This window comes from Gasterosteus aculeatus, chromosome 7 (genome assembly GCF_964276395.1).
Source record: "Gasterosteus aculeatus chromosome 7, fGasAcu3.hap1.1, whole genome shotgun sequence".
Lineage (NCBI taxonomy): Eukaryota > Metazoa > Chordata > Actinopteri > Perciformes > Gasterosteidae > Gasterosteus > Gasterosteus aculeatus.
The window spans coordinates 11,576,787-11,601,259 of NC_135694.1; the positions used below are offsets into that span (position 1 = coordinate 11,576,787).

Consider the following 24,473-nt stretch of genomic DNA (forward strand, 5'->3'; position numbering starts at 1 on the left):
CAAAACCTGTTTGTGCCCCTTCCATCTGGCAGGAGGCTGAGGTCCATCAGGACTACGACCTCCCGCCACACGAACAGTTTCTTCCCGTCGGCAGTCGGGCTCATCAACAGAGCCCGGTCCCCCACTGACTGACTATGACATTCCACCGGTCACTCCCCTTCATACTGCACATGCCACTTTAACTGCAATTCCACTTTGTCGTCACTCGTCACTTTGTCACTTGTCTGTTACTTGTTCGTTAGTGCACTTTATGCTTAATATTTTTCTTTTTAATATTTAAAATGTTTAACTTTATTCCCTTGTTTCATACTAACCCATAGCCTTAGACTTATTCTACTAACCCATCGCATTAGCATTTCATTCTACTTTATTTTATTACTTGTGCACTGTTGTCTTGTCTGTCTACTGTCGCGCACTAACCGCCAAGACAAATTCCTTGTATGTTTGACATATTTTGGCAAATAAATGTTTCCTGATTCCTGATTCCTCATGGCCGGACATTCTCCTTCAGTTCAATTTTCTGGTAGAGAGCAGAACTCATTGTTCCATCAATTATGGTAAGTGGTCCATGTCCTGAAGCAGCCCCAGACCATCCCACTACCCGCCATGTGTGATAATTAGTGATTAGATAATTAGATAATAATATTAATGATATTGTTTCCTAAAGTTTCACTTCAGTCTCATCAGTCGAAAACATCTTCATCTTCTTCAACATCAAGCCTTGAGGATCATCAAGATGTTTTTTGGCAAATTTGAAACAAGCCTTTGTGTTCTTCTTGGTCAGCGGTGGCTTTCTGCTGGTTATGTTGGTCCTCTTCATTTCTTATTGTTGAATCATGACCTCTCCGTAGTTTGCTGAAGTCCCACAGCTTTAAAAATGTCTTTGTAGCCCCTTCCAGAGTGAATGTTAATGACTCTGTTTCTCATTTGTGCTCTAATTTCTTTAGATCGCGGCATGATGTGTTGTTTTTTTTAGATCTTTTAGGCTACTTCACAGGTTCTATTTTAGTGATTTCTGGATTTTTAAATTAGTTATTCATAAGGCCAGTAAGGTTTGGATAGGTGTTTTCCAAAATGAAAACATTTAAAAAAAAATTGTATTTACTGTTTTGTTTATCTTTGTTTTATTTTTTGGGATTGTTGGGTCAAACAGTGTGGAAAAAGATCTGAAGCTAAAAACTATAGAAAAATGTCCTTATTAGCAGGTTAATAGAAAGAGGCAGACGATCAAATGGATAGAGCGAGAGAGAGAGAGAGAAGTATAAAGATTAGTCAACTTCCTGTGCTAACAGTGACAGAGTGACAGTGTTGACATGCTGGACGCACCCTATTACATACAGTCTACGGGTGACACACATCCACACTTTCGTCCACTCACTTTAGATCCTCACCTCTTCTGATCACCCAACAGGTAAAGTCACATCTTTAGCTACTTTCTGCATGTGCTGTACAATGTTCTATTGTATTGCATGTGCCATGCAATTTCTTATCTTATCAAACATGTGCTGATGGAAAATTACTCAAGTGGATACTATATGTTTATTTTGCATTGGAATCACAACAATGAAAACTTATGAGAGCGAGGTACAATTAGCTGTGAGTTTATTGTGGAAGCAATAAATAGAATTTAGTTCTAAGATGCAGATTACATCAAAGCAAATAACACAAGTGAGTTCTGCTTTTCACCAGGAACTGCAGCTGTACTGAGAAAATAGATCTTGTTCCTCTTCAATACAGGTTAGAGAACATTGAAGAATGTACATTAATTACATACATCATGGCACCTGTGTTAGAACCTTTTTTTTCTTAAATTAGAAGGGATTCTTCAATATTGATTAGCTTGCCGCAGTTTAGATTTGAAGAAAACCCACAGAGGCCCTCATGTACGTATGTTTGCAAACGTGCCATTAACGGCGCCATGGCCAACCTGCAGAAAGCGATGTAATACTTCAATTCAATTCAATTCGTTGTATTTTGTATACCCCAAAATCGCAAATTACAAATTTGCCTCAGAGGGCCTTACAGTCTGTAAACATGCAACAAATTTACGTATCCCCTCTTTACGGGAAACTCCCACCTTCTCCATGAATGCATATGCATGACACGGAAACAGACAGACAGTCTGCGCTTTTACCTCAGTGCGACTTGTTTCTCCATACCTCGCCAAGCGACATGCACATTGCGAAACAAATACATGGGCGCAAAAGCGTTAATACGTGAGGCCCTGAATATATTCACACGCTGTCTTTGCTTTTTAATGGTTGTGTCCGTGATTAAACGCTTATGGTTGAAATGCACTTATTGTAAGTCACTTTGGATTAAAGTGTCAGTTAAATGACATGTAATGTACCCAGATCTAAAGAATTAGTGTTGTTAACCTTGATTTAAATGTTTTTATCGCTCAGGTAACGAAGTGTTTCAAACATTTTTGTTTTTGCAAAATAATTGTCTTCCGGGTGTACAGTTAGCGTGTAGGCTCGGGAGTTCCTGTGGTAGCCTTTTAGCAAAGTGTCAATTAGTCAACCAGATTTTTTCTTACCACTCCTCTCCCTCTTTCTTCTGTATTTCAGGTCACAATGTCAAACAACAGCTCCATCCCCAACCTCAGCAACAGCACAGGACACATCAAAATCCTCCATGTGTCCATTTACTCCTTCATTTCCGTTTTCGGTATGATTTTTAATCTCATAGCGCTCTTCTTCTTCTACCACACCAAATCCAGATCACAAACCATTGTCTACATGACTAACCTGGCCACAGCCGATATACTGCTCATTCTTACGTTGCCCATGAGGATCTACTACTATCTGGGATTTGACAACCTTCCTCAGTGGCTGTGTGAGGTCCTTGGTTTGGTCCTGAAGGCCAACATGTACGGGAGCATCTTTCTCCTCACGTCCATTTGCTTTGACCGTTGCATGGCCGTCACCTTTCCTATGTCAACCCGTGTCCAGGAATGGAGGAAGAAAGCGCCGTTGGTTTGTCTCGGAATATGGCTGCTCACCTTTGGCGCTAGCGTGCCCATCTACCTTTCCAAGCGTTCACAAGTCGTGACCAACAAGTATTGTTTTGATAGCCTGCCGGTCTATGCCACAAACCTCGTGGTGGTGTTACCCACTCTGATTGTGGGTTTTGGAATCCCGCTCATAGTCATGCTGATCGGCTCGTGGGGTCTGGCCCGCGCTGTCCAAAGAAGTTCCGTGGCCCAAACCGACCTGGTTGACGGAAGAAAGATCAAGAGGATGATCATCACCAGCCTCTTCATTTTCATACTCAGCTTCCTCCCTTACCACGTCATCTTGGTTCTCTTCCCTCTTTATGGAGGTGAGATCCCACAGCCAATGCAGGCCGCATACATCTACAGCCTGATGGTCGCAAGTTTCAACACAGTACTAGATCCCGTTGCGTACTATTTTGCCACGGACACCTTCAGGAAGAGCGTCGACATGGGGGCTGTTCGGAGGATGTTTCCTCTGAACAGTCAAAGTTCTGAGACAAACAGGAGCAGAATCCCTAACAGCTAATGGACTGCTGAAGACCCACTCAACACACACCGTGGTCCAAAAGCTTGCAAGCTGGTTTGCCAGTCTGACCCAGCCGTTCATAAAGAGAGGTTCGCAATGGATTTTTTTGGTTCGCCAAATAAATGAGCAGTTTCTTAATGGTTGTTTATTGGACATTTAAATGCGATGTAAACTTTTGAGGAATTTATAACGATGCCTGAATGTTTGCGTTCTGAAAGCATGGGATCTAGTAATAAAGCCTCCAATGCTGTCCACCAGTGAAAACACTGACCGCCTTTGAACCTGGCGTTATAATGCATCTCGTACCCTGATTGTGTGTATAAGCAGATAACATTTACACCTTTTATTAACAGTTGTTTCCAGTGTCCACATTGAGATCCGATGGAGAAGCGGTCACTCTAATGAGTTCAAACAACGTCACAGCCCCCCCTGGTTTTGCCTTTATTTTTTCAATGTACCAAAACACTTGGTCTTGTTCAAATGTTACTTTGTCTATTAATGCAATATGTAGCAATGAGTTTTCTAATTACAAAAATAAACTGTGGCATTAACTACAACAGACTAAAATTTTTGTGCTGCAAAGTGTCACAGTGGGACACAACAATCCTAGCATTCATCTATACCCATAAAGTTTCACACAAAGCTACATATTAAGAGGTTCAGGCACAAATGTTATTAATGTGCAAAGTGAGTTCAGCTTCAAAGCCACATATTAACAAACCAGCCGGATAAACTGTCAACTGTCACAGCCATTTCAACAGCGCTGGTCTGTGCATATGCGATGTCCTTTATTTATCTATCTTTTTTTATTGTATTATAAATGTTTATGTATTCTTCAAGGGGTATAGGCCAAGGGTTTTTTGATTACCAAGCAAGTGTCCGGACGTCATTAGCCTAGCTTGAGACAATGGCTGGAAGTGGACAGAAACAGCAGTGAAAAGGCCTTCCGATGCACACCACTTAACACCAATGTTACTTTTTTAATCCGTACAAAAATGCGCGTGAGGAGGACAATCTCTCCTGCAGGTTTGTGGATTCAGGGGAGGAGGACCTGGATGTGCCGATTTGTGTTGTGGTTTGCGAGCTGAGCTGTTTTAGGTGACACATGATAAGGAGTCTAGCACACAACAGCGCTGGTCTGTGCATATGCACAAGATCACACAAAATAACCTCCCCCTGGATTTTAGTAGCGTCCTCACCGCATTTGTTAGTTTTCTTAAGCTCCTTATCAACACATACAGTTATTGCTGAGAAGAGCAGCAGGGGACCAGGAACAGCCCTCCAATGTAAGAGCAAATGTGAACTGCTTCTGCTTGTGTCGAGACTTAATGGCAACCGTGTGCAATGAAGAAGCTGGCTGTGGTTTCCTGTTTGTATTGAATGCCGGTGTGTGTGTGTGTGTGTGTGTGTGTGTGTGTGCGTGCGTGTAGGTGTGTGAGAGACACAAGACATTTTGGCAGAGAGGCCAAGAATGGCTCCGTGGCTGCACAGCAGTGCACGTACTAGTGAGGGAAGTGGGAGTGCTTGTGAAGAGCGCCCCTCTGCATCTGCGGGACGGGCTTGCCTCATGCAGCAAATGATATCCCAACTTTTTATCTATAAATCACTAAAAATAAAATATTTGAAAACATAATACTTAATGTATATTAGTGACACAATTTAGAAGTTTAGAAGAGGGAGTGTGTTCCTCCAGCTTGGACATAAACTTTGACATGAGGTGCACGTTGGGATTCAGGGAACCTCATCCTGGATCTGTAAGACAAATAATGAAATCAGCTTTAGAGCGAAGTGTTCATATTGTTCTTACATCTGTAAAAATCTCTGTTCAGCAGTTATTCTGGCTGCAGAATGGCCTCTATAAATAAATAATAATAATAATAAATAAATCGGTGTTTCTTTTGTTCACCCCTTGGTTTGCTGAGAACTATTACAAACAAACTGCTGTGTTCAGACTTTCTGGACTAATTTGCATATCAGATTTTATAACTTGTTGGAGTTGTGTTTGGAGTCTTTTCAAATGGATATCTTTTCAAATGCATATTGTAGCCAAGACTGTAATATTTTGAATGGTGTGAAGCATTCATTTATTTGTTTGTGATGAGTACACAACAATCCTTTTCTGGCTCGGTTCTGGCTCGTTTTGTACCAAATTCGGGGACCCTAAGGGTGCAACAAGTTTTAAGAAAAGTGCATAAGTAACACAGGAAGACTCCAGACTAGACAGTTGAGGTGGCACTCTCCATGAAGTAGTTGCAAGAGCCAGGGGTTTAGTAAATGGAGCACAGGTCTGCCAAAATCTGCTGAAGAGGGTACTTATATCTTCTTCTCTGTTTTTTCACAAACCGACGACTGGCATTTCAACAAAAATCTCCATGATAACTCCTTCCCAATAATTTGCCACGGCCATAACGTCTCTACTTACCAGGGTTTATCAGCGAGCCTGAAGACTTCTCTCAACTGCAGCTCCACCACTTCTTCAGAAACTTACACCACTCACCAATCTCATTGCTGCATCTATAACGATATGCGTGTTCCGCTTCTTCGTCCTGTATGCCCTCGGTCCTCGGCTTCTCATCTCACAACAGATCATGTCTTAGCTCCTTCTTCATGCTAGTGTCTTTTCTTAGATCCAACCCTGATTATTTCTGTCTTCTGTACTCTCTTTGGACGGTTATACCTCCCACGCTGCATGACGCGCCTTTGCAAAGGGGACACTCTTGTCTCTTTCTTACATTCTCCCCACATTTAAACTGAAACTTAAACCTCCCCTACACATAGACTTTTACTCCCTCCACGAAATAAAGTAGACTATGAATCGTTACCGATGGACTTTAGACATCTCTCTGCTCTATCTTAATACACCTTTGTCTGCCGTTAATTCACCTTGATCCACTTTAATCCAACAGTTCATTAACATAGAATGAAGCTAAAATCATACAAACATATTTCAAAAAATGAAGCATGACGAAACCATAATCTAATTTACCTGCTGGCTGCACACAACCAAGAAAGGAAATTAAAACACTATCACTCTTTGTAAACAAGCACTTTGTCTTCACTTAATAGTCTAATAATAGAAAACTCTTGCATGTACAGAAAAAGACAGATTCAACCTTTAGACAACCACACTGTCAAACCAGTGCAAAACCATATTGTGTAATCTGTTTTGTATAATAACATGGCAGGAGAAATAGCAATGCTAGTACCTGTGCTATTTTGTACTGAAAATTCACAGAAATGAGCATAAATGAAATTCCTGGCAATGGATTGTAAATAGGGTCGGGTACCGAAAACTGATACAACCAGTACCTAACGGACCAAAAAGCAACGCAGATTTCGGTGCTTCTTTTTGCTGCTAATACCTTTCTTACACTACTCTGATGACTCCGTCCTGGCGGAAGGTGACGATAGCCTACCATTTGCATAGCTACAATAGCTAGCAAGCCATGAACCTTCTTTTTTTATTCATTTATGTCAGTGTTTCCCCTACCAGTATCAAAGTCTGAACGTTTTTTCGCAGTGCACGGCAGTTCCGTCCCAATGGACACACGCAGACAGGTGCACGCATACAGACACGTGTGCAAACACAGGTGAGCCCCCCCCCCACCAGCAGACAGAGAACGAACCCCCCTGTCCCTTCCCGTTGGCCGGTCCGTCCGCACCCCAAAACTTGCAAACCGAGGGGAAACACTGTAAGTATGCCATAAAGTGTTGTTAAGAGTTCATACATTCTTCATAGTTTGAAGCAAAAAAGTTTAAAGCTGCACTTTGAAGCCAAGTGTTTTGTATTTATAGTATACAAAAAATGGCTTTGGCAATAAAAACAACTCTTTATAATGTCATTAATCGTTGTTTTGTGCTTTTTTAAAATTAAAGTATCAGTTTAGGCACCGGTATTGTTTTCTAAAAGCACTGGTATTGGGAACAAAAAACAATACCCATCCCTAGTTATAACGGAACTGGGTTAAATCCCAAGTTATTCCTCTGTGCCTGTAAAGTTCATCTTTACTTTATGCTGCTGCTCCAATTGGCTATCGCATTTCCCCCCCCCTGGGTTTCTCACACCACGGGATATCTGATCCAAGCATCGCTCATAAAAATCTCTGCGGATCTGGGAAACACAAAAAACTCTTTACTCAATGGCATCATCCAGCTATAAAGTATTTAGAACCATCTCAAAAGTCTGGGCTACGCTGCCCCCTGTTGGTAGGGCGTAGTGGCGACACTTCTATTGCGCCTTGGCAGTGCATGTCGGGCAAAAGGGCGCAGACTCCCAGATCAGCCTGACCTCAGGGTCAGACAACCAACCGGCCTGAAAGGGAATCTGCAGATAAAGGAGCTTCTGTAGAGACTTCTGAACTCGGATGTTTAGCTAGCTAGACGTCACCGTGTTAAAGTTAACATCGCAAGTTTTGTGGGGCTTTTGAGTTGGTCTTTCCTCAACACACTGATTGTGTGTTTCCCCAACAAACTAGGTTTGGTTATCTCAATATGTACATATACATGTTCTAATAGATGTTATATAAAAATATTTATCCTCTAATATATTTATTATAGGATATTTATATAGGATATTTATAATAATTGCGATATGGTAGTTGTATCATATTCTGATAATGTTTTATATCTATATCTATCTTTGCATATCTTTGCATTGAATCACACTCGGATGTTCACTGAAAATGACGGGCGGGTCCTACCAAAAACAATATCCACCAGCGGCCACTGATTTTAGGGGGGGGGGGGGGGGGGGGGTGAAATACTTCAGCTGCTAATGTATGGAATGCCGTTTCAGTCAAAATTAAATAAATGAATAAATACGTAAATACATGAAATATGCATTTGAAATACATCATGAAATAAATAAATGATGTATTTATTGCCTCATTTATTTATTTCATGATGCATTTCAAATGCATATTGCATTTATTTATTTATGTATTTATTAATTTATTTAATTTTGACTAAAACGGCATTCCATACTAATGGAGAGGAGTTGCTGTCAACGGAAAGAGAGGGAGGAGGAGAAGAATGTACGGTAATAACAGAAGTAGGCGGGGGAGGGGAAGGAGGAGGAGGCGGAGGAGGTGGAGGAGAGGAATTCGTGGATCCACCGGAGAGTTCTCGATGACCGGTCCGCGCTGCTCGCGCTGCCTCTGCCCCAGCGGACGGGGAACAGCCGGTTTGTGTAGCCAAGAAGTTGTACTGCGGCCCGGGGAATTCAACAGACTCCATCAGCAGTCTTCCGCGGCGATTCCACCGGAGAGAACCATTCAGAGGTCGCGTACCAAACTGCACCGCTGTCCCTGCTTACGCTCCGGTCCGCGTCGACTGGGTCCTATGACAAGGTGAGTCCACTTCACGCGCAACAGCGCGCAGGGGGACACGCGATCACAGATGCACACTTTGGGATTCAAATCTTGACAACTTATAAAAACTTTTTTTCCCTTCTTCTTCTAACTAAATACTGAGCAGAATCTTTACAATGGTAGCCGGTGACTCTGGCAATGTAATGCTACAGACCATAAATACAAACAAACCAGCGAAAAATCAAATTATGTCTTTCAATTTTGCATAGTTAAAAAAATTCTCATATGAAAAAATGTATTCATCCTTTTACCCGTACTGCTATTTATGCACCTAGATGATTTTAGTGTGTTTTGCCATGCTCAACATATCTGTTAATATTATACATTTAGCGATGTCTCAGAGGTTTTCAGAAAGAATTGCATGGTTATTCAAGCTAACTCATGACCTTTTTGCTGGCAGTTCCATATGGCCCCAAAATTAAACTGTCTTTTGAGCACCCCCGGCCAAGTGCCATATAGTTCCATTATATTACAGCAGACTCTTCTACGGCTAATATTACCCAAACTATTTATTTGATGACTGGCACTACAGGTAAAAGGATCAATATGTTTATTTTATTTTTTTGTAACTGTCCCTTTAAGGTTCCTGTTGTTAATTCCCGGCTGTTGCACTGACTTGTGGGTGGTTCACGCTGTTAATCACATTAAGACCACATTGTCTCCTGGTTAATTAGGAGGCACTATCCCACTTAGATGCATTCTGGCTTTTATTATCATTAATGATTGTCTTTAAAAACCTTGATGAGTTCATATCTAATGGTCACTGCCCTGCTGGTCTTACCTGTGTGTTATAGACTCAAGTACACAGAGCACGGCTTATATTCCCGGAATTTGGGCCAACCGTTTGGGGGTAATCTTGTTTGACTGATCCTGGAGCATTAACTGACCTGACTAGGCAAGGTTAAACCTAGTGCACCAGGTTAGTGGACGAGAGCACCAGAAGGGGGTTCGATAAGTATGTAGGGCTTTATCCTCATTGCATTGCATCAGTTTCTTTAAGAATTGGCAAAATACCCTGTGATTTATAGAAAACACATCTATTTTACATTTGTGAAGTTTTGTGTTTGGAGTCAGTAACTTTAAGATGCTGTATATTCCAGAATATACTAGAAAACAAGTTTTGGTCTTAAAAGGAATTCACTACTAATGTAGTAACGGACTGTGCCACTATGCGGGGATGTGTCATCTGTTTAATGACAAGAACACAGCTGTCCTGCTCTGTTCACTGCCCACCTATGGCCAAAACATCATCATCAGTTTTTTTAAAACTGTACCAGCACTAACCTCCTACCTCCAGCTCCAGAATAAAAAAAATTAAAAAAATTTGGCCAAAGCTTGAGCTGAACCAAACTATTTGTGTATATTCTACTTTGACCACTAGACCCCAGACTGCAACACACTGGCCCCTTTAAATAATCCAAATGTTGCTGCTACAGTGAAGGATGGCCCTTTTAGTGGTTGAGAATTTGTGAAAAGTTGCAAAACAGAGCTGGAAAGGGAGTCAATCTAGGGAAGGGGTTATAAACTGTGGCCCCCTCACTCGCCTTTACTGAATAATGTGTAAGTGCGTGAGAGGCTAGAAGGCAGCAGGGCGGGGACTGTGGAAGAGAATACTGCTGCATACTCAATGCAGGGGCTACAGGCAACATGTGTGAAGAATTAAGGCCTGGCCTTGGTAGTAGTAGAGATCGGAAACTGTGTGGTCTACTTCAGATCTTTGTTTCTGACTTGCTTGTCTGCGGCTGGAAATCACTTCCTCTTCTTACTTTCAAAACACATCAGCCCATAAATATACATTTGATGACAAGAAGAAAGAGCGGTTAGAAATGAGCAAGCAAACACAGCAAGTTCGCTGTGAGCTGCCAACTTCCTGCCAGCGTAGACATAACTCGCTGCAGGAAAGCGTGACGTTTAATCATGAATAGTTCTTCAGCACTGAACTTATCAAATACCAACGTGCCGCTTAGCACCAGGCTTGAACCGTATCTAAGGTAAAGCCTCCTGCGTTATTATTTGACTTCACGGCAGCAGGATGAGAAGCTATAGAGTCCACACACACCTGAGGTAGATTGGGTGGGACAAACACAGGACTTTGGGGACACGTACGCTCCCTAAGCCTAACTATGGTGTTCTTTCCAAAAACTATCTTCCCGATAGGACGCCAAGCAGTTGGGAACCTGCCGTCCTTGCTACGTCCTAAACTGGCGCTTAAGTGGTACCTAGTGCGGACCATTCGGTGGATGTGCTGGTATTTGACAAGTAGGCAGTGGCGCGCACAATGCAGCGCCTCAGTTTCTTGACGCAGTGCTATGTTCTGAGCCAGGGGTGGCCACACTTTTCCGGCTCGCAAGCTACTTTTCAGCTAACCAGGTCATGGCGATCTACCCGCCCCACCCTCCGTGCCGGCTGACGTGGGGGAGGGTGGACCGGCCGGTAAATAATGAGTCGGATGAACCTTCTATTACCTTACTGGAGTCAGCCTGGGTTGCTTTGGAATGAAATTAAGTGTGTCCGTTAGTAAGCAAGGATCGCTAATTAGCATTAGTTTCGGTCCTCTCCCGCGGTAGACCGCGACGTGACTTCATTTTTTGTATCGATGGCACAACTGGTACTGCCTTTGAGATCGACTGGTCGATCAACGTTGTGAGCACCCGTTCTGAGCCATACGGATAAGGTGAAAGAAGATGGAGCTCCTCCGTCCTTCACCAAGGCGACTGGTCCCAAGCAGCTGTTGCTGTGCTCCTCAAACAAAGGCTCCAGTTAACTGATTAGAGGCTTGACGTCTAAATTTAGAGTGAGAGCTGCATCCTGCTCCGCACAGTGACTCAATTTAAGACAGTCAGGATTGCAAATAACAAGATATTAAAAAAAATTATACCATACTTGAGAGTTTCATTTTCTGAAAGGTTATCAATTCTTGTCGGGTCACTTTGGACAGATTGAGGGGAACAATCACAACAAGAGTTGTGGACAAAAGTTTACATACACTTGTAAAGAACATAATGTCATGGCTCTCTTGAGTTTCCAGTTATTTCTAAAACTGATAAAGTAGTATCTGTTCCAATCGCAAAAAAAAAAAACATTCATGAAGTTGGTTCTTTCATGACTTTGTTATGGGTTAACAGAAAAAAGTGACAAGTGCTGGTTCAAAAATATACATGCAGCAACATGAATTAGCAATTTTGGTGACATAGAAAGTGTCAATGCAATGAGCTTCATAGCGAGGCCTCTTAACTTCTTGTGAGCGACTACAGCTGGTGACGTTTCTGAGGCCATTTAAATAGGGCTCATTGGATACAAACATCCACAAACGCTACAATGGGAAAGTCAAAGGAACTCAGCATGGATCTGAAAAGGCCAATCATTGACTTGAACAAGTCAGGAAAGTCACTTTGAGCCATTTCAAAGCAGCTACAGGTCCCAAGAGTGCAAACAATTGTTTGTAAGTCTAAAGTGCATGGCATGGTTTTGTCACTGCCACGATCAGGAAGAAGACGCAAGCGATCACCTGCTGCTGAGAGAAAATTGGTCAGGAGGGTGAAGAGTCAACCGAGAACCACCAAAAAGCAGATCTGCCAAGAATTAGAAGCTGCTGGAACACCTGTGTCAGTGTCCACAGTCAAGCGTGTTTTGGGTGCCGCGAATTGCGTCACGTCAGGGGACGTAACACCCAGCAATATGTTTGGAGGAGAAAAGGTGAGGCCTTTAACCCCAAGAACACCATGACTGTCAAGCACGGTGGTGGTAGCATTATGCTGTGTGGCTGTTTTGCTGCCAATGGAACTAGTGCTTTACAGAGAGTAAATGGGATAATGAAGAAGGAGGATTATCTTCTTTAAGATAACCTAAAATCATCAGCCTGAAGATTGGGTCTTCCAACAGGACAATGAACCCAAACACACATCAAAACTGGTAATAGAATGGCCAAATCAGGCTAGAATTAGGGTTTTAGAATGGCCTTCCCAAAGTCCTGACTTAAATCCCATTGAGAACATGTGGATAATGCTGAAGAAACAAGTCCATGTCAGAAAGCCATCAAATTTAACTGAACTGCACCAATTCTGTCAAGAGAAGTGGTCAAAGATTCAACAAGAAGCTTGCCAGAAGCTTGTGGATGGCTACCAAAAGCGCCTAATTGAAGTGAAAATGGCCACGGGACATGTAACCAAATATTAGCACTGCTGTAGGTATATTTATGACCCAGCAGATTTTATCACTTTTTCTGTTAACCCATAATAAAGTCATAAAAGAACCAAACTTCATGAATGTTTTTTGTGACAAAGAAGTATCTGTTCCAATCTGAATTGTTGAAATAAGGGGAAACTCGAGAGAGCCACGACATTATGTTCTTTACAAGTGTATGTCAACTTTTGACAACAACTGTAAAAGCGTGCTCACAAACAGGTGAGCTTGCGGACAGAGGTTGCCCATGAATTCCTTCAGATTATTCCAATTTACAGGGGTTACAAATACCTCTGCTTTTATCAACTACGCTACGTCTGGTAGAGATTTAAAATGAAAGGTCCATTATTTCAAAGTGCTTCAAATTTCATTCCTGCCCAGTGCAATAACACTTCACAATAAATCATCCCTGGCTAAATAATGACAATAACAACCCTGTACTGCTGTGATGTTGCTGCTCTTTTCTCTTCCTCTTCCCCTTTTACAAATGATTATTATTGTCTCTTTTGGAAGGTTATTCTTTTGTTTCAGTTTTAGTTCATTTAATTTAATTTAATATTTCTATCTTATTATTTTGTATATAATGTGTATCTTTTTTATTATATTTTCTTCCCTGCTGCTGTGATACCAAAATTTCCCTCTTGAGGGATCAATAAAGTATCTATCTATAACAACTAATTAAATGGTGTAATAATTAAAATGATGAAGGGAGTGGCGCACATGCACATTTTAAAGTGTAATTTGATGGTATAGGCGGATAAATTATGAGTACCTTTTTTTTTCATCTTTTGCATCAAACATTTTGTTTGCAAGGTTAATATGTCACTCATTGTCAGATATTAGGTGTGCAATTATATATGTTTTTAGGTTCTATGATTGATGGAATTAAAAATATTTTTAATTTGACAAGTCCCCAAATTTGTTCTGTAAAAATATTTCCTGGTCCTGAACACCCATACTTCAGTCATTGTCCAGAATCTTTCATTAACCCTCCTGTTGTCCTCATTTCCTGTATACACCCCGTGTCCTCCAGGTCAAAATGACCCGTCTTCACTAAACCCCCCATATAAGCAGCTTAATTGAATTTTAAACACCAAATTTCATCTTGCTTGAAGAAACAACTTGTCATTCACCACAAAATGTGTGACTACCTCAGTTTTCCCTCTTCACTTTATTTGTAAGCTTAAGAAAAGAAAAATCTTTATTCATCCCAATGACTCAGTTTCTTTCTTTTTTTTCTCTTGAACAATTTAGGACAATGTACACTACAAAAATATGAAAAATAACATAACCAATTCAACCTATTAGCACATGTAGGGCAGTATGCAAGTGCACAGCCTTTGCAGATATATTTTTTGCACCTGCAGCACACAGTATGTGTTTTACAGTCCTTCTTTTGAGGGCAGAACTGACATCTCTTCCTCTTACTTGCCCTAGCTGGGGAAGTGGCTGTAGTAGCTGGATCCTCAGGTTGATCAGGAGCTCCTGCACTCTGAATAGCTTTCACAACTTCTGCTGAGACTTCTGTGCGGGGGACATGCTTCCTTCTTTCAATGAGTGGAGTTACAAGAGCCTTTCCTACCTGCTCCAGGAACACCCTTCTCTTGTTCTGCTTACGAGACATCCAGGTCGGGTTGATCTCTCTCCAAATCACAAAGGCATTGTGGGAGGAAACATCAATGATGTTGTGGACGATAGCCAGGGGCCACCGGGCAGTCATCCTTCTGCAGCTGTATGTTCCAATCACCTTATCCAGGTTGTCCACACCTCCTTTGTTGCGGTTGTAGTTCAAGATGATGACTGGCTTCCTGTCCTCACGATCGCTAATGTCACCGTCTGTGTGCAGTGTTCTCAGAAGAACTACATTCTTGTTTTTCTTTGGGAGGTAAGAAACTAGAGCGGTGGTGGGAGTGAAGGCAAACTTTGATGATAAGACCTCTCTTCTCTTTGACGCAAGCAGTGCAGGTGGGAGCTCAGGCTTGTTCTTTCGAACTGCACCAACCACGGTGATCTTCCTCTTCAGGAGCTGCTGTCCAAGTTTACACGAGATGAAGAAACTGTCACATGTCACATTGTGACCCCTCAGTCCCTCTGTCACATCAAGCACAACTCGCATCCACTGGTTCTTCTCTGGGCATCCACTGGTCGGCTTCCCGGTATAGACTTGCATTTTCCAAGCATAGCTTGATTTGGCATCGCAAGCCACTCATGACTTGATCCCATATTTTGCTGGCTTGCTGGGCATATACTGCCGGAGAGGACAACGACCTTTGGACAGCAGTCTGTGAGAGGACCACCTGATTTGTCTTGGTTACTTCTGCTACTGATTGATCTGAGACACAACTGAAACATTGTAACATTCTGTGGTGTGTAAATAACTGTGTGACCTTGATTTCAACTCTATTTGCCTCATGGGTCATTTTGACCCGAAGACCATCTTTGTACCTTTTTTTGTACAGCTTACATGGAAATGTGAATAAAAGCAACATTTCACTTTTTCTACTCTTGGGGCCAATCTAGGAAAAGTCATAAAATTTCAAGTAAAAAAAATATCGTTTAGGGGAATTTTTGGGTTTTTTTAACACAGTGGCGGGTCATTTTGACCCGAGGACAACAGGAGGGTTAAATAGCTTTTATTCCGGTTACTTGTTTAATACCGTAAATGTCAGCTTATACGTGCACTAACATGCAAGTGTCTGCTGAGTTGAGCGCAGTTGTTTTTCTGAGGGTGGCCTATGTAGAAATTAAATGACTTAAAGAAAGGAGAAACAAAAATCGTGCACGCAATAAAAAACTTTAAGATAATTATTGGACGAATGTTTCCTTTTTCTATTTTGTGGATCGTTTTGCGGCGGGTGCGAAAACGGTATTTTATTTTGAAGTGCTTGGAACCAGTAAACGCACACACTCTCGTCTTTCTGCACCCCGCTGCCCGCATTGTGTGTGTGTGTCTGTCTGTCGGACGTTAGAAGAGAATAAATCGTTCGAGCTGTCCGTGCTACTACCCTTGGCCGGTACCAAAGCAGCTATCAGCATCCTAAAGACGGACCCGGGATCCGTGCAGGGGCCGTACAGAGGCGTCCACGGCCTGCTCTGTACCCGGCGGCGGAGCAGCTGCAGCCGAACGCCTCTCGAGATGCTCCGGGCTCTCTGCTGCGGACGCACAATAACACTGACGCCGGCCTGGGGATACAGCGATGATTTTCAGACGGAGAGCCAGGTAACGTTGAGCTAAAGCTAGCGGGACCCTTCGGAGAGAAGGGGAGGAAGGAGAGGGGGGGGGGGGCGTCGGGGAACGTTCTGGCGGGCTGGGATGCAGTGATTGTGGGGAGTAAAAACGGTGGCGCTGCGCTGTGGACCCGCAGAGAAAGAGGATAATGTGTGGGTGGTGTACGGGAAGGGGGATCAAAGGCTTTTCTGCACGTTTTATTTTCATTTAGTTCAAACTGTCGGCAAGATGTAGGGTCTTATAGCGCGCATATGTGAATGTGTGGGTGGGAATGGAGGCTCGGATGTCCACTGAAGGCTTCTTTGTGTTGTGGTGGAGACTGGCCAGCCACTGTTCTGTGTGCAGCACTGCTCTTGTTGTGTGTTAGAGACCATAGAGGGATTCTTACCTTTGTCTTCCACATGTTAATATGCATACGGTGCATATTTGTTTCATATTTCTAGTGGCTGTCATCCAGCCACAGCGAAGACATGCTGGTGTCCACATGCACGCGCGCGCGCGCGCACGCACACGCACACACACACTCTCTGGCATTAACATCACCGTTTTAAGAACTTACATCACCCTTTAGCAATTCTAACTATTCTTCAAAACATAGTAATAGTATAAACTAAAGTATGTAAGAAATCATTTGTTTTTGTTAAATACATTTCAGCTGCACCCATGTGTGCTTATCTGCCTAATGTTGTTGTTTTGTAACAAGGCAGGAGGGGGCCAGAGCAGACCTCTCTGCTATCGACTGCCTTCGCTGGAACTATAAATCCACAATGTAGTATCCAAATACTCTGAAGTGGTCACCCACTCACGCATTCAGCTTCACACAAGTATGCAGTTGTTCACTGTTACGTTAGAACATTGTGTGCTTATTACAGACCTAGTTTTCTGCTCCTGCAAAGTGACATTCATCACAATCCCGTGAATTCTGATGATAGATCCACAATGACCGGACCCCTTGTTTGCACAGAGGCAGCCTCTTTCTCGTCCCTCTCTCCACCCCGGGGCTAGCCGGCATGTTCGCGTTAGGCGCATCATCTACATGCTCGGCGCTGATTGGGCGGTTATTTTTTCCTTTTGCCGCTTTGCTGCCGAGGAGCTATTTGGAGTGACGTGGGGAAAAGTTTGCGTATCCCTTTGAGTCAAAAATATATATGGCAAGGAACATATCATCAAATCCAACAGCGGGCGTTTTGACCCGAGAATTCTGGACAAATCAGTGTTACTCTTTATCTCTGGATGCTTTCAGGCCACTTTTCCTTCTTGTGTCGACGGTGGCGCATGAAGTAGAGAGGGCGGTCCGTGTCCATGTCCCATGTCGAAGTGTCCCTAAGTGGGACACCTAACCCCTAATTGCTCCCTGGGCTATAATATAAAAACAATGGGTCACAAATGCAATGTAAGTCGCTTTGGATAAATGCATCAGCTAAATGACCTGTAATGTAATGATGGTGTTCTTCACGACTCATCCAAATGTCTCCCTCTATATATCCCTTCTTTTTTGCTCTCTACCCCTCTTCATTTCCTCTTTGTTTTCATATGACATCATTTCCCCTCGTCCCCCTCCTCCACCTCACGACATCATCTCTGCTTCCCCATCCATCCACCCATCCATCCATTCATCCCTTTGTCCCTCCATCCAGCATTCCACTCTGCTTCTCTCATATACACCCTCCCTCGCTCCTGATTCACCCGCCCTCCTCCACTCCCCTCTAACATTTTCTCTTACCCTTCATCGTCTCCACTTTTACCTTTTGTATCTCTTTATCCACTCATTTACTCTTTCGATCAACCCATCAACCTACCAATCCAATTTTTACCTACCTGCCCTTCCACCCCTCCTTCCAGGATGTTGCGGTGGCTGGTTGGTGGTCGGGTGGGTCCAGTCTGGATGTGGAAAGCGCTGCTAATCTTTGTTGCTATTGGCTTCGCTGGCCAACTGTTGGGGGTCATCTTCAACAAGAGGTACCTTATTGCATTTACGCACTGTACTCTTCTTTTAGCTTTTGTCTCATTTTTCATTCCAGTTGTTTGCCGTAGAAACTGTCAAAAGCCAAACACCTACATCTTTAATAGTTGTGTCAGGGATGTGGGGAAGGCAGGACTCAAACGCAGACTTTAAACGAAAAAAGACTTTAACAGTCAAAAAAGCAAAAGGCCGACGGGCACACAGGAACCGGGGCAAAAAGGCAGGCAGGAACTAGGGATATCCAGGACAATAGACAATGACGGGACAAGTAATAAGAGACACACACGGCTTAAATACACTAGGGAGGTGCAGGTGATTGAAAACAGGTGGAAACTATCAGACCATCACAGGGATAACAGGACAAGGCAGGAAGTGAAGTTACCCGGGGAGACAAGAAGCAGAAACTACAAAATAAGACAGGAAATAAATCCACACCATGACAAGTTGCTCTCGTTGAGTGTTTACTGTTGTTTTCTTCACCTCATTTTATTATGCGATTGAAGCACAAACTGTGCATGTGAACAGCTATCAACCAAGGCATCATGGGTCAACTATTTTGGTTTTTGCTCACAGCATCTGCTCACCATGTGACCGTAAGAAAAGCCACAATGAGGAACTGAGGAGAATAATGTAGGAGCAGGACAAGTGTCCTTGTCTTAAGCCTAATCACCGGATACGTCTTTACCAAACATAGACAGAAGTTGTTGTGCCAAAAATCTAGTTCCATGCAAATATAGCTCAACTGTGAGGCTGATAGGGTCGATGCCTGCGTGTGCTTGATGCTTTCTCCTCCTGGTCATCTTTTGGATGGTGCCCACACCCATATGGGACTAAGCCTGAACGGTTCAGTTAACACAAATCTACTGAGATTGAACCTGTGTTTGCTCGAAAAAAATATTTATTTGTCAAATTGAAAAAAAAAGCTGTGTGGTTCTTCTGCAGCTGCTTTTTGTTAAAATACAGTGCTGACACTTTGGAAGTTTGGAACTTTATTTTCATAAACAACCTTTTTTTGTCAAGTAACAAAATGACATATCATGTTGGGATAAATACCAAGTTACTGCATACTATTAACCCTGAAATAGTCATTGACTTTGACCCCTCCCTCCTTGTTGCGCAACGGCCCTCTTCAAAGCTCTGCATTTGACTCCTTTAATCTAACCCGGTTTAAATATCTGGTTCCGAGGTCCCTGAGGGAGGTTCAGGTTTCAGTCCCTGTGCCTGTTGAGAGCATGTCTCTGGTGCGCTCTGAGCAAAACAACTGGCATTCTAAAGTATGCTGCCCTCTAACTGACCTACGCACCAGAGCCAGACGGACGCGGGACTTAATGATTTAAAATGTCATTATTATTGGGATGCCAACATTGGTATTTCCGATCTAGATAAAATGTGGCTTTATGGAATCAAGAAACATTCCCTCAGCCAGGGCACTATTAAATTCAGAAATGTTCTATTGTTCATTTAGTTAATTAATAATAATAGAATTAAGAGAAGATTGAAAAACAAGTTGCTGTAACTCTCAAACATGTCTGTGGGAGTCTAGACGAACCAAGGCAGAGTGGGCACTACCAGTCATTATTTTGCACATTACATAAATAAATTTGGTCAACTGCAAGGTTTTCAACGCTCAAAGTTTGAAATGGGATATTCTTTCGTCCTCAATCAGCATCCACACAGCTGGTCGCTCCATCTTCACGTCCCCTGATGCCCAGGGGCCCTCTCTGGGCTCCTGTCAGCCCCACACCCACATCATGTTCCTCAAGACACACAAGACAGCCAGCAGCACGGTGCTCAACATGCTGTACCGCTTTGGGGAGGAGCGCAACCTCCGCTTCGCCCTGCCACTGGGCTACCAGCTGGGATACCCACTCCCATTCAACGCCCACAGGGTTAAAGGTTACCGAGGTCGAGGAGCCATGGAGTACCACATCATGGGCAATCACATGAGATTTAACAAGCCCGAGGTGAGTTGTTGTGAAAAGAAGAGGAGGAAGAGCAGTGTTTTTAAAAAGGCATAGATTTTTTAATCTTAAATGTGAGTCAGAATGCTTACCACCTCTATAGATAGTTGATTTCTCAACTCAGACGAAAAATTCAAATGGCAGTATGTTTAATAGCACGTATCAGTGACTGCAACTTCTCCTTTTCTGTTTTTGTAGGTGGAAAAGGTGATGCCTGCAGACACGTTCTATTTCTCCATCATCAGGAACCCGGTTGCTCTGGCCGAGTCCTCCTTTGCCTATTATAAAGAGGTAGCACCTGCCTTTCGGAAAGCGAAGACCTTGGGCGACTTTGCTGACGACCCTAGGAAATACTACGACCCTCGTCTGCGCAACAACCACTATGCCCGAAACGTGTTGCTGTTTGACTTTGGCATGGACCACAATGCCAATTTCTCAGAGGCACTGGCTCGGCGAGCTGAGCAAATGATCCGCCAGACCTTCAAGCTGATTCTAGTGTCCGAGTACTTTGACCAGTCCATGATCCTGCTGAGACACGCCCTCTGCTGGCCGTTGGACGCCGTCGTCTCATTCAGCCTCAATGCCCGGCAGCAGAAGCCAAGCATTCTAGGTGGGATGAGCGGGAGCTGGGTGGGCAAAGTGGCGACGGCGGCTGGTGTCGGTGGAAAAGGGGGGCGCTCACAGGCCAAGACAGCCACCAATGTAACAGAGGAGCAGCGGGAGAAGCTGCGGCAGTGGAACGCCCTCGACTGGCACTTATACAAATCCTTCAACCGGACCTTCTGGGAAGAAATACATCGCTTTGGTCACGCCCAGATGGAGGAGGAAGTAGCTCTTCTCAGGATGCGCCGGGAAGATCTGGCTCGGGTTTGCCTCAGGGACGGCGGCAAGCCCGTGGAGGCTCATCGGATCCGAGACAAAAACATCCGCCCGTACCAGAGTGGTTTGGTGAAGATACTTGGCTACGAGCTCCAGCCGGGACTGGACAATGCCACCAGGACGTCCTGCCTCAGGATGATCCGGCCCGAGATCCAGTACAAAGATGTGCTGGATGCGAAGCAGTTTCTGCGGCCTCTGATGGCCCAAGCCCAGCCTGTGCAACAAAACCAGGGTCTGATGGTTGCGGCTGGCAACTCTCTTCTAAGACAAGACTCTTTCAGGACAGGAGAGAGGCCGTTTGGAGGGGAGGCTGGACGGAGGACTGTGGAGGAGGTCGAGAGAGACTGGGCCAGAAGCCGCTCAGTGAGGAGAAACCAGACTTTGATAGGGGAGCCAGATAAAGGACGAATGAGATAAGGTGTGAGGTGAGTCTGGTTTCTTAACACGGTACCTTTGGTCTCTGAACAGATGGACTGATGAAACTGGAAACTGAGCCAGGAGCAGTTTACACATGAGAAGACAGAAAAGCTCCTTCTTTGCACTTCCACTTTTTTAGTTGTTTGCTTGTTTCACTACAGTATTTGCTTTTGGTTGGTGTAATTCTTGTGGATTACTTAACTCTTGGGATGAAAGGGGTTTTTATATAAGGAAAAGCACTTTTTAGTGCTGTCTGTACCTTCTGCCTGAAACCTGTTTTATTCCCTGTTAGTGTTAATACTTTTAAGAATGAAAATGTCCATGTTTTCCTTGGCACACATGCTTTAAACTTCTCGACAAAGGTACACGTAACCCTGTTTTTTGCCTCTCATGCAGTACCGTCACATTGAGCTAAGCAACCGCTCTGATAATACAAAAAAGCCTGGCAATCTTTGAAAAAAACACAACAATCCACACAATCCTTTCGATAATTGTGACTGTGTATCAAAGGAAAGCAAGGCAACCAGAAATATTAATGTACGAACATTTAAAATATTTATTGCTAGTCATGCCTGTCTATATTGATTTTTCCTTCCAATAATTATTATTTGAATGCTAAATAATGTATATAATGTAAAAAAAAATGAGCATGAACATCTTTCATTTCTCTCCACTGACACTGGACTATGGTCAAAACACTGCTTTTTTAAAAATTGTACAGCAGGAGGAATTTATTTTCATTCAGAGCTACTACACTAAATGTCTTGAAAGCATCTTCTGGGTTTTTCCACTGATTGCACACTATTGCTCTGTTACTTTGGTAACACATAAGAGGCACACATTGAGGTCAGAGTATGGTACAACACCAATATCCCTTTATAAAGTCACTGTATGCTGGTACTTGTTCATGGACGAAAATAATTAGGATAAGTGGTCTATTTCTCCGTCCCAAAGTCTTGATTTCGGCTTCAAAGACACCGAGTCCTGTGCAGAGCCACTGACCTGACCCGCTTCTTAAATATCTCTCAATAATACAGGAGGTGAAAAACGATCCCGAGACCTGTTCTTCTGTTCAGTGCCTGCCGGAGTCAGTTTGATATCAACAGTTCCTTCCTTTCACCATCTGCTAAATTAGGCACACGACTCATGCTGAGGCATTACCATGGTGACCCATTTAAAAGAGAAATTCATGTTGTTGTTGAGCAAAATAAACATCAAAGCAGATGTACGTTGAATGTGAACTTGAGTTTTTATAATGACCTCCGCTCACTGAGCGGTGAGTCAGCAGGTATGCTGGGAATTTTAGTTTGTATGTGTGGTGAGACGGGCGACCAAGACGCACTACAGTTCCAACACGAAGAGATACCAGTGTTGTTCAGGAGTCTTCCCAGCTATTAACTAAACTAAAAGATTCAGTCAACTGAACAATGACAGCTAATAATAAGCGATGCATCTATAAAGACGTCAAATGTTTCTCAAAAATACAACTCTCATCTTAAAAACATATGGCATCTTAAAAACACAGAGGGCTATATTCCAAATGAAGAAAACAAGCATGTCATTCCTTGATAAAAAGAAACATTTTTCATAGTTTCTCTTCTCCTAAATTTAGAATCTTTTCATTTTTACAATGGTACCAAAAAGCTTTGCTATATTGTTGAATGAGCTGTGATCACTTTTTAATGAACAATCTCTAACTCCGGTGATCCCTGAAGTGCAACATGTAGCTCTGGTCACATGTCCTCCGTCCTGATCCCGCTTTGTACTCTGAAAGCCTGCTTCAAACATGCATCTCTACCTCGCTGTTAGGAGCACGTGACCTCAGAGACAGGTTCTCACTAGACTGATCTGTGTGTAGCTACAGTCCAACAGCTCAGAATTCACAGACGTACAAATGTACATCTGACAGCTCTTTTACCGGATGTGTTGATGAACGTGGGTGCTGTAGTTCATTCTGAAACAATTGCATTTTGGATCTGAGAGCATGCGCCAATGCAAAAAGTGGGACTCCATGTTTACACTGCTGGGGGAGATAAGCAGATTTTTATCAGTACAAGAGTGTGTTGTGTGCAAAAATATGGTCACAGGCAACTCCCGTTTTCATATCAAGGAATATTTGCAGTAACTTTACTGTTGAAATGACATTTACATGGCGATTCCTCATGAAAACAGCCTTTTAATGGCTTGGCCATTTTCAAAGGTTATCGTCGTATAAGCGCCTGCTGGTCTAATGACAACTCGAAATGATAGGCGACACCGGTGCAGACTAAACGTACAAAGCAGTGGGCCGGTGAAGCCAGCGGTGCAGCGAGAGGACCAGAGAGAAGCTTCCATGTCTGGTTGCTTTGGTGTGAACAGGCCGATTGCGCAACGTCACGGGTTTCAACTCGTCTCTGTGTCGTCGGTCTGAACCAGACGTGCAACATTCATGCAGAATCACGTTAGCATCTCAGAACGAGTTAAGCTGAGCTAATTACCCTGCTGGGGGGTAATTAATACGAACTTGAGCGTAGGTGTTGTTGCAGTTCAGTTGTGTGGTACAGGAAACCCAAAACAGGCCCCTCTCTAGCGGCGGGGGGGGACTGGATGGCTGCGGTCTGCGCACAAGCATCAAAGCACCTCAAAGAGCTTCTCCGTAGCAATCATATATATATTTTGTTCAGGTGCGATCAGCTCGGCGCTTGTTGGCGGTCCAGTTGGACATTTAAATGATTGATGCTAATAGTTCCAAACAGAGAGTGTTCCACATAACGGCAGAGCGTGTGAGCGGCGTCACCTTACAGCCGGAGGGGAATCGGGTGCACAGCATTGTGTTGTCATGGCTGCCTGCTCTGTTTCCTCCCATGAATAGGAGGTTTGTTGTTCAGCTTCCTTTAGACACTGAGGAAATAAAGAACTCTCTAGGATTTCAAATGAAAAGGGATGTACCTGCGTTTGCCTCTGTTCGCT

General features: G+C 43.4%; 2 protein-coding genes across 6 annotated transcripts; both read left to right on the plus strand.

Annotated features, from left to right (window-relative positions):
• The first annotated feature begins 1,270 nt into the window (after window positions 1–1,270).
• On the plus strand, window positions 1,271–4,081 carry si:dkey-3k24.8 (lysophosphatidic acid receptor 6). Of its 2 annotated transcripts, XM_040183108.2 has the most exons (3): window positions 1,290–1,411; window positions 1,690–1,737; window positions 2,571–4,081. In XM_040183108.2, exon 3 carries the CDS (start codon window positions 2,577–2,579, stop codon window positions 3,522–3,524), a length of 948 nt encoding a protein of 315 aa, XP_040039042.2. In that variant the 5' UTR covers window positions 1,290–1,411; window positions 1,690–1,737; window positions 2,571–2,576; the 3' UTR covers window positions 3,525–4,081. The 2 variants fall into 2 exon arrangements, with proteins under 2 accessions (XP_040039040.2, XP_040039042.2); XM_040183106.2 differs by lacking the exon at window positions 1,690–1,737 and having other exon boundaries at window positions 1,271–1,411.
• Window positions 4,082–8,577: 4,496 nt separating this feature from the next.
• gal3st4 (galactose-3-O-sulfotransferase 4) lies at window positions 8,578–22,752 on the plus strand. 4 transcript variants are annotated; one of them, XM_040181992.2, is made up of 4 exons: window positions 8,578–8,872; window positions 18,147–18,263; window positions 19,934–20,231; window positions 20,427–22,752. In XM_040181992.2, exons 1-4 carry the CDS (start codon window positions 8,652–8,654, stop codon window positions 21,522–21,524), a joined length of 1,734 nt encoding a protein of 577 aa, XP_040037926.2. In that variant the 5' UTR covers window positions 8,578–8,651; the 3' UTR covers window positions 21,525–22,752. The 4 variants fall into 4 exon arrangements, with proteins under 4 accessions (XP_040037926.2, XP_077961849.1, XP_040037927.2 ...); XM_078105723.1 differs by having other exon boundaries at window positions 8,631–8,872; window positions 17,942–18,263; XM_040181993.2 differs by lacking the exon at window positions 8,578–8,872 and adding an exon at window positions 15,978–16,295.
• The last annotated feature ends 1,721 nt before the right edge of the window (window positions 22,753–24,473 follow it).